General features: G+C 38.3%; 1 protein-coding gene and 1 non-coding gene across 2 annotated transcripts in view; both read right to left on the bottom strand.

Annotated features, from left to right (window-relative positions):
• Positions 1-3,491: 3,491 nt before the first annotated feature.
• NSD2 (nuclear receptor binding SET domain protein 2) overlaps positions 3,492-10,491 on the bottom strand; it is a 75,763-nt gene continuing 68,763 nt past the window's right edge. Inside the window, exons 17-23 of the mRNA XM_062575252.1 lie at positions 10,319-10,422; positions 9,818-10,087; positions 9,610-9,726; positions 7,433-7,574; positions 6,603-6,709; positions 4,834-5,038; positions 3,492-3,886 (exon numbers count right to left, since the gene is read on the bottom strand). Coding sequence (XP_062431236.1) covers positions 3,618-3,886; positions 4,834-5,038; positions 6,603-6,709; positions 7,433-7,574; positions 9,610-9,726; positions 9,818-10,087; positions 10,319-10,422 — 1,214 coding nt within the window. The 3' untranslated portion in view covers positions 3,492-3,617. The remainder of the gene's footprint in view (positions 3,887-4,833; positions 5,039-6,602; positions 6,710-7,432; positions 7,575-9,609; positions 9,727-9,817; positions 10,088-10,318; positions 10,423-10,491) is intronic.
• Positions 7,712-7,842, bottom strand: LOC134140503 (small Cajal body-specific RNA 23). The gene has a single exon (XR_009958415.1). It is a non-coding gene; the product is annotated as a small Cajal body-specific RNA 23 (non-coding RNA).

Below are 10,491 nucleotides of genomic sequence, written 5' to 3'. Positions count from 1 at the left end.
AAATAAAACACTAAAGTTTCTCAAGCAGTCAGCTGTGGAATACTGTCACTCAACAATGTGGGAAAAAAAACATTAAAAAGCAAGTCTTTCAAGGTATTTTGCTTTTTGAAGTAATTCAGATAAATTCAAAAGTAATTCAAATAAGCCTGTAAAAACTGACCATGAATACAAAGCTACAGAACAAAACAGCCATTTAATTTGATTATTCTTCCTAGATTGTATGAAAATACATCTAACATTCAACGGAAAATAATTTCCACACTTTCTTATGTGATAAAGCACCAACAAATTTTGGATTTGCCTGTTGTATACCAGTTTTAAAGAGTCGACTGAAAAAAGGAAAGACATTTTCTACTTCAATGGTCAATACACTAAGTACATAGTTTAATGCCACATAATAAGCTTTAGCTGGATGTTATATAGGTGAATTTATAACAGGAAAGTCTAAGTTGTTGAACACTAAAAGGTACTGAGTTGCATCACGAGAAAGCTTACTTTTTCAAGGTTGTTTTCCCCGGTATTTGAACAACAGGAACAGGGAAATAGTGAAACAGCTTTTCTTTTTGCTTTTTTTCTTTTTGTCTTTTAAAAAACTTCAGCGTATTTTCCCCGTGCTGCCAAGTAAGGTATGGAAGCCTTCATTAAAAAAAAGAAAAAGGCCCTTAAAAAGCTCTTTTGTGAATTAGAAGCTAGAACTCTACCAGATCACTTTCGAGCGACTCAGCTGAGCTCGCGAGGCCCCCCAGGTCGTGCGTCCCAAGGAAGAAGTTGGGCCACGTTTGTTCTACGCATCCACCCCAGAGGTGCACGATCGGCAGAGCCGCGAGTTCCCGATCAAGCCGAAAGCAAAGCTCTCTTTGCAGAGTGCTCACGCCAGGCTCCGCCGGCCCGAAGGTTTCAGTAGCAGCAAAGAGAAGAGAAGAGGTAGAAAGCAGCAGGGAGTCGCACAGCCGCTCGCTAAGGTCTGCGCGTGCCACCGTTAGGAAAAGAGCGCTGCGAAGGACCGTTTCGAACACCGAAATCTTTATTTGCCCACAGACAGATACAAAACGGGGGGCTGCGCTGCCTCCTGCCGTACGAAACGTGCTGCAGCCCCTGCCTCAGAGCGGGGCAGGGACTTGTAGGCTCCACGATCGAGCTTACAACTGACGGCGTTTCTGCAACGGTGCCAGTTAGTAACTCTGGGCTGGGGGCTTCTGGAAGGGGGTACCTGCCTGCTAGGGCCTGGGGCATAACTGTTCCAGGGTGCCAGAGCTGTTACATCTACATACGAAGGAAAAAAAGCAATGAAACAACTAAAAATGTAACAAATTATAAAGGCAGTGGTTAAGGTAAGATTTTATAATAACTTATTTAAAGGTATTCTTATAAACCGTTCCTTACATGGTATAGTACCAAAACAAATAATGGTCCCAATGACATCAAATTCCTTCATTTTGTTTAAAAGTGACCAGGAAAAGGTTTCTGCTTTGCTACCTGATCTCACCTTTCTCCTCTCAAAAAAAAAAAAAAAAAAAAAAAAAAAAAAAAAAAAAAAAATCAAAGAAAGAGAAACATATATAATACAATTTTTTGGCATTGATTTTAGGCACAGGCCTATGGTTCAGCCTTGGTATAACAAATGTCTGTAGCAGAGGGAAAATTTCCCTCAAATACAATAAAGAAATCTTAATTTTGTTCCTCAAGTGCAAGGCTTGGCATACCAGTTTGTTTAAAAATACATATACATAGCACTTTCTCCCCTATTTTGAACTATTTTATGAAAACTAATTGAACTCCCAAAAGTATTTATAAAAATTGACTAAAAGAACAAAATCCTTTGGTTACAAAATAGAAACCAAAGAGTTTAGGGTATGGTAATGGTACATTCGAATCCCATTTCGATCAAAATCTTCTAATAAAACCAAAGTTTTTATGTTTTGGGAACAAATGGGGATTTCGATAAACCCCCAATCGAAATCAGCAATCAAATCCTCAAAAAATATTTTGGAAAAAAACATATACTTTTATGACACAGCAAGGCTTCGTTTTCAAAAGGGCTACACAGAGTTTCTGCACTATCAGGCAAATAAGGCAAACTAAGCTAGAACATACACGAATTACTAAATGGACATGAAGGCTCACACTGTGTTTACATAGGCTAGATAACAATGGCACAAGTCAAAATGTACTCGTAACACTGCCTAATCACATATCAATGTCATGCACTGGGAAGAAAACAGGCAAAGACATTTTTCTTTACCATTTTTTCCTAGTTCTAATATTATTTTCATTTAACTAACTCTTGTATATTTATCTCACTGCAAGTGTGAGAACCTAAGAGGAGCAAAGAATTCAAAACAGCTTTGCTCAAACAAGACAGTGGTGATAAGATAGTCAAGAGCAGAGCTTGTAAAAAATAAAGAGTGATTTCAAACAGACTGCCAAGTCAAGCAGCCAGTTTTATATAAACTGCATAAAAAGCAAAACAGGATGAATTTCACATTAAAATTGTTCCTTACATGCTGCTGCTGCTGCTTCTTAAAAAAAATCTATTTCATTTTTAATTAGTTGTTTTGAATTTATTTCTTGCACTTTGGTAGCTAGTCAAGTTTCACCTTCTGTTTCATTCGTGGGGTTTTTTTCATTTGTTGTGCATTTTTTACATTATCATAATGTTGCAATGCTTGGCAAAAGCATTCCAAAGCAATGTTTGCCTCTGAGTTTTACTTGACATTAAGGAAAAAAAGGAAAAAAAATCAAATTATCTTTTCAAAAAACAGGTTTTGTATGATTTATTTTTATTAAGACATAAAAATCCTAGAATATTGGGCCTGGATTGCAAGACAATGTCCCTTTAATCCAGACTTGTACAGCTCTGCAAGATCAAGTCATTTATATTTTGCTGGAATGAAAATACAGGAAAAAACAGTATAGAAAAAAAATCTCTTACAACGTAAGATTTCCTCTGTCCGGTACAGGGTATGCCTTTCCCACCATGCACTATATTTCTCGGTGGAAGGTTATGAAAACATTTGTTTAAGAATCACTGGAGAGCTATTTTATAAGAGCACAAACAAATTATGTGTGTGGTTATAGTGAGATACGCACCTGGATTGCAAATGGCATTCAAGGGCTTGCTGAAAAACACACAAGGCAAGCAAATCTCATCGGGACCACAGACCAAGCCATTTTTTACTTAAAAGAACTTGAGAGCTAATAACTTCTTCCAAGGAAATACTATTTTAAACATCTGTTGGTTGACAAATACTATCTCAAAACCTATGTTTATGCCTACCTGGTTTGATTTTAACCTACCTCCAATCTGTAAGAACACTGGAGGGAACCTTTTACATTCGTAACAATTCAAGTGTAACTGTAATGCTGAGTAATAAGTTTGGTTTGTCCTGAAATTTTCTGAACTATGCTTGCCACAGTTCGTTATCAGTGCAGAAGCAGCAGAAGACTGCTGTGGTTGGCTCAGTGGATTTATAAAACAAAAAACAAAAACGAAACAAAAAAATTCCCCCTCCCCCCCATGTAACCTTTACAGAATATATGTAAAATTGTGTCCTTCCCTGGTCATATTCACAACTTATCTACAAGATAGTGTTGGCAGTAGAAACTGCAGTCCATTACTATTTTGATTCAGCTCTCATCCATCTGTTCCTCTGCTTTCTCTTAGGCTTCAACTTGTTCAGTTTTTTGCGGGGTTTCTCAGGCTTCTGAGTTTCAACAGAATCCACCCCAAGAACATGTTCAGAGCAGCATAACTGTCCATTTAACATAGAATTTAGTACTGTCCCATCTTGGTGTTCCTTGCAGAACGAATTTGGGCAGAAGTGGCAGAAAGAAACAGAAGGTTTGCCACAAACATCACAGTGGTGCCAAGGACACTCCCACTTTCCTGTGATTAAAGACAGAGAACAAAAAAAAATTACCAGGAAGAAAAAAAGTTGTGATATTTTAAACAAGTTTTGTGTTTTAGCACCTGAACAATGAATACCAACTTTCCTGACAAAAGACAGCAACTACTGTGGTTAATCTCAAAAATCAAAATTCTACACCCTACCTGTAAAGCACAAGTGACAGCATGAAGTAGGTGACTTGACCTTATTTCATTTAAATACAGCACTGACATCAAGCTAGTAGAAATTATTCAGGCCTTACTCCATAGCATTTGACAGAAGTTGGGGGCTAGGAGAATATTCAAGTATGCAGAAATCTGCTGCCTGCCATTACACCCCTCACCTGTTTTTGAGTTTTACTCAAAGAGAGTTCATGTGCTTTATCTACAGATGCTCCTTTCTGCCCTATCTGTCCCAGCATATTTTTCCTGGTCATCATTTTACTTGTCTCTGGGATAACAGGCTTTGCCTGCCTCACTTCTTCACATCCCACCTGACGTCGCTGGCTGTGGAACCAGGTAGCTCCCGTAGTATCAGCAACTGCAGCTCGGTTGTCTACTGCCCTTAAAATATTCTTTCCCTCACTTCAGATGCTGCTGCTATTCTTTTAGCAAAAGGTCTTGAACTCAATTGATGTTATGCATTTCTTAGCAGAGATAATCAACTTTGCTGTGACAGAGCCACAGTGCTCCTACTGGGTGACATGTACTCAGTTACGCACCTTCCTAAAACCAAAGGCTTGTTTTGCCAGAGAGGCGCAGGACAAAGGACAGGACTTTGTCTCCATACTCAAGAACAGCTCCTACACTATGCACAAATGAAGTTCTTACCATCAGAAAAAAATATGTTTTCAAAAAGAAACTCTTGAGAAATTTCCAGTACAATGAGTGAGGTAGGTACATGCAAGTTATTTATTTACACAAGTTTAAGAGGCAAACCTACTCACCAAAAGGACGTTTCACCAAACCAAGACAGGAGAGATGATAAGCTTTAGTACAAGATTTCCTGTCACACAACACCAGTTGGCCTCCATCACCACAACGGAAACAATCATCTTCAGATTCTTTCTTCCCCTCGTTTTTCGTTCTGCGTCTCCTTGTTCTCTTTTTGGTCTTTTTGCCTTTTTCTTCTGAGGCATTAGTGGAAGAATTCTAAAAGAGTAAATTGCATATCTATAAATGCCAGTTTAGCAACAAAAAAATATTACACAAACCAGTAAAACTGCTGGCATGCCTTGCAGACAGTTCATACAGGCAAAAATTTGATTTGGCACGGACCTGTCCAACACCTTATGGTGCCTATCCATACTGACGAAAAACACATTGACCCTTTCAAAAGTCATCTTGAAACCAGTTCTTGTCCCTACAATTCCTCCCTGTTGGAAAGCTCTTCCAATTTCTTAAGACTCAAGAAAGGTCTTCCAATTTCCAATCTAATTTACCTATAATTAATTTACCCCCATTTTGTTCTTGTACTAACAATCACTTCAATGTCTCTTTTTCTCTTCCATTTGTGTAGGCTTATGCTGTATTTATTAAAACTGGCGTCCAATTCTCTTCTTTGAGGAATGGACTGTGCCCCCAATGCCAGAAAGAACAAGTCAAGCCATACCCCTACTTCTACCTGATATTCTGCTGTTTGTGCTTTAACTTTCCTTCGCTGAATCACACAAAATTAATTCTGGAAGCTTTTTCAACATTTCAACCATCCTCCCCCACCCTCTCACCCCAGTAATTTCTACCTGCTTTTTTAAAAAAAATTAGCCCATTCTTTCTACCAGTACAAACTGTACTGTAAAACTGAACTGCAGCATTTTGTTTTTTCATGTCTTTGCATGCATAAATTCATCACAAGCTTATGTGAAATGCCGCTTAAGCCTGCCATCTGTAAGAAAAAGCAGCTGTGTGAATGCTGGAGTTTAAGTCCACCTTCTGCAGCATCTGATACTGAGCAGTGCGAAAGACTTCTTGAGGTACAGCCCTTCTATAGCCACAAGTGAGATTTTTTATCTCTTGGGAATGTATTTGTACTTTCCCCTGCACATCTATGACAGCTCTTCAGGAAGCCCCATCAACTTCTGCTGGATTAGTTTTCAAATTAAGCTGAGATGAATCATACAGGGCGTTTCTTGATACCATTTGACATCTCTTTTCTTTAAATTTCAAAACTCAAATTTTTTGTTCTTCTGTTGAACTTAAGCTGAAAGATCTTTAACAAGTCTAGTGCACATTTTAACATTCAGATTGGGGGATATAAATGACAATGGCAGAATAACCTCACTGGTTATAGTTTGGCTCTGCAGAATAGGATTCACTCAACAAACGTTCAGGGGGAGATGGCAGCACAGAACTGAATTCACTCTAGCTTAGCACAAGCACCAGTGACCCGAGTTCTTACTCCGTCAATGACCGGCTGCCAGAACCCTTCCCCTCCGTCCCACCTCAGAGGGGACTGGAATCAGCTGAAGGATTATTCCCACTGCATCCTCTTACTTCTTCTTTGGGACCTGTTCCTATTTGGGCCCTAAGGCATTAATTTGCCATAGGAGAACGCTGCCGTTCATGCAGCACTAACCCCTCTCTATGATATCCGAGAAGGAGGTTGCTGTGCTGCCCCAATCATAACATAAAACTGCTCTACCAACACATACCCTGAATGAAAAACAAATTAGCCGTTTGACAAGATGCTGTCATATTCTCTTGACATATTACTTACCTTTGGTCTGTCCCCAAGAAATCCGCTGCAGTTTGGGGCACCACATTTGCAGACTGTTTTTTCATTGCCCAGACAGTCAAGGTTGTAATTAAAAGTCAGTTCTGTCCCTGAGTGAGAGATAACACACACCCTTTTATTGAAAGTGAAGGACAAGGTAAGGAAGTCTTCCAAAATTATTACACACAAATAAAGGTTTGATCATCTGTCATATGGTTGAGTCAGTATTTGCTGATTTATCGCCACAGGGTTCTCCCCCTTTACAGCTCACAAGCACTGACAATGATTAATCAGACACCAGTACAGTACGATGGCTTACGCATTTTCACATAAATTGATTTGACTTCGTAAGACTGTGCATGTGTCTGGGCTACATGCACACACACACGTACATACACACACAGGCGCATATATGTATATACAGACACAAACCAGAATATATGTATTTTGAAATAGCCTTCTTCACCTGCTCCTTAATTTTATTATCTTCACTTGAAAAAAAAGATGCAGAAATACTGTTCAAAATCTTTAAAACAAAAACTATATTTTACTCTTTTGACAGACAACACAATAGGAATACAGAGATACAAACTAAGGCTCCTGGGCTTCCCTTATAAGCAAACGATAAAGAGCTGCCATAGGACGTATTATTAAGAAACTCACTATTAAAAAACATTAAAAGGAAGATTACAAAGCATCTCTTCTGTGTGCAGAGCTCTCTATGAAGATATTTCACTGAATCAGTTAAATCATGACCATTCCACTCATTTAACATAACCATACAAAAGATTTAATTTAGTGAATTAGAACAAAACCAACATAAGCTTATATACCTGCAGGAATATCACACACAGCAAACAGGCCGACACGAGTGTCTCCATTTACTGTCCATTTTAGAGTCTCACAATTTGGTTGGCAGCTGTGATTCATAAAACGAGAATAGTTTCCTTTGGGGCCAGCATCAATAATACGGTCCTGGAGATGAAATTAGCAACAAAATGAATATGTTTTTCCCTCCAACAAAAAATTTTTTCTATCAATTATTTCAGCGGTTACATTCCAAACAGACACAGTGTTGCTATCCAGAAGCATACAGGCAAACCAGTGTTACATGTTGTATTGAAAACTGTAGTGTCTCACATGGCCTGGAATGTGACACTCCCAAAGCAATACTTATGATCTAGCTCACATTTTCCCAAAGCCCATCTCAGCCACGTGGCAGGATGAATGTTCTTGTGAGCACTGTAGTGGAGATGCTGAAGAACCCCTTCCCTCCAAAAAGCCTCAAAACTCAAACTCAGTCCATTTACCTTTTACTCTGTATTCAAAAGACTGCTATGCATTTACAAATACTGTGCCTCTACAGTATTTACCAAGTCACTGTGTGATTACTTGCAGTTTCTCAACAGCTTTCCTTCCCCAAACCAGCCTAGTTTAAACAAAAACAAGCTCTTGGTAAACTAAAAAAATAAAATAAATAAAAAATCCCATTCTTGCACATGTTTGCCTTTTAATTTCTATCTACTCCAAACATACCAGACAAAAAGAAAACAAACAAACAAACAAAAAAACCAACCAACCTTGCAAATAGCCAGAAGCTTTGAAACTATGATTCTCTGCAGGGTTGGTTAAGAAAGTTTTGCTTATTGATGAAAAATATAGCACCAATTTATCTTTGAGCCAGAACAACAGCTTTATAGTTCATTTGGAAGGCTGAATAGTGAATGAAGAATTGATACTAAGTTGTATAGCTAAAAATTATGCTGCTTTTTGCATCCTACTACTGTTTCAAAAGTATCTTGTCCAGAAGAAAAAAGGTATTTTAAAATTTTGTCCTCCTAATTTAAGTCTCTAATGTATATGTATAATTGTCATGATTACATGTACATACAAAGTCCTTGACTGCTTTGGCAAATGCCCGAAAACTTACCTTACAAGGACACTTACAGACATAGACCCAGCTACCCTAACTGCACGCGCAGCTCAACCAAATAATGGCATGGCCATTTTTGAAAAACAGAATCACAGGAGTCAAATACAAGTTCAGTTCTTACATTTAACACACCAACATTGTGTGTCAGTTCAGCAGACAAGGCGTAACGTCTCTTAGGTGATAAAACTCCTCTGCAGTAACTCCTGGCTACAGGAGAAGCAACGACAGTAGCTGCAGAGATGCACAGCACTAAAATATTGGGCACAAGAAAGGTGGTTGGGATTGCAAAAATATGGAGAACTGATAGCCCATTCCTATTTGCTTGAGGTTATTTTTTTCCTATATAGCTGCTTGGAGGCTGAAGCAATACGAAAAGGACGTGTACGTAATCAATACCTTCCTGCTCGTTTCCCATTTTCTTCTCTTTCTCAGGAGCAAAATACTCAGAGCTGCACAAAAAACCACAGGACCTAGATTACTTTGCTGCGTTGGCCAGAACTGATTTGTGGGGTGCTAGCTGGTTACTAATGCAGATGGTACTTTCAGGAAAGGGTTTCTACCAAAGCATAAGCCTAGTTTTGCTATAAACGAACAAAGGGACAGGTAGCTGAAAAACAGATTAAATGGCCAAAATACGACACAGTCTCACAACATTATTTCATACTACTCTCAAATGAGACTTTTTTAAGTTTAATTTTTAGTAAAAGAACTGCTAACAGTAATTGTTTCAAATGTACATAAATTGCACCCTTCTATTTCACAAAAATTCATACTTTCTCTTAAAACTAGGCAGATAAATATTTCTGCTGTACTTTATTTCAACCAGCAAAGTATAATTTATAGACCTTAATAGATTGTTTCTTACATGGAACAGAACTAATGCAACACCTGTACATACCTATACATCTCTATCTATAAAGAAGGAAGCAAGCAGGCACAGAAGATACAACATTGGGAATATATGAAACTCTGAAACAATACACATAGCTGAGTGCCCTACCAAAGCAATCAAAAGGCGTAAAAAAAGATCAAAATCATGTTACAATTAATGACAGAAGAAGATTTGAAATACTCTACCTTATCAATAGTAAGCATATAGAAGTGAGTAATGTCGTTTTCATGTGCATATTTGATCCTTGCCATACATTCCTCTTCATCAATTAGCTCACCAACATACTCATTCACAAACTCTCCCTGAAGGATACAAGGTAGCACTAGTAAAGCATATACCAAACCACAAAGAGCAGCCTAAGTTAGCAATTTGCTAGGCAAGAATGACTCATACCTTCTTTATGTCCCTCTTCGCAACCAAACCCCACCCTTTCCCATCGGTTTTGATGATCTTTGTCTCAGGGTATTGACGTTTTGTAAAGCACTGGTTTTGGCATCGTTCTCCCGCTGGACAAACTTGTGGGTGGCATTCATACATCAGCATCCGATTTAGGCACTCAGAATCAAAGCCACAAGGGTTTTCATCTGTGGGTTTGCAGTTGCACTTGGGAATCTCAGAAATATCAGCAGTATATATCTGAACTTTACCACAAGGTTTATTCACCTGGATAATAAATTAAAATAGTTCAAATATCACTTTAAAAATTAGATTTTATTTAAAAAGTTACTATAGTAGTTACTAATTTGGTTTTGCAACACGAGATGCTCAAATGGAAGCGAAATTTTGTGGTCTCATGACCCTAGAAGCCCAATTACCAACACATCGTTACAATCTCACCTCTTGGGTGCTAGCATAGACATTTTGAATATCCAGCACAATCTCCTCAAAGCTTACCTTAATGTGCTTGTATGGTGGAGGTTTACGTTCACTTTCTTGAGTTTCTTTGGCTTCTCGCTGAAGCTTTATTTCTCGAAATCGAGCTTCAGCTTCTTGCAAAGCTAAAAAAAAAAACCAAACCAACCAACCAAACAAAAAGATAGTTGTGTCAACAAAAATGCTAGAAAGAC

The sequence above is a fragment of the Rhea pennata genome, chromosome 4 (assembly GCF_028389875.1).
Source record: "Rhea pennata isolate bPtePen1 chromosome 4, bPtePen1.pri, whole genome shotgun sequence".
Lineage (NCBI taxonomy): Eukaryota > Metazoa > Chordata > Aves > Rheiformes > Rheidae > Rhea > Rhea pennata.
The sequence above is the reverse complement of the archived record's forward strand: the minus strand, read 5'-3'. Positions and strand labels throughout refer to the sequence as shown.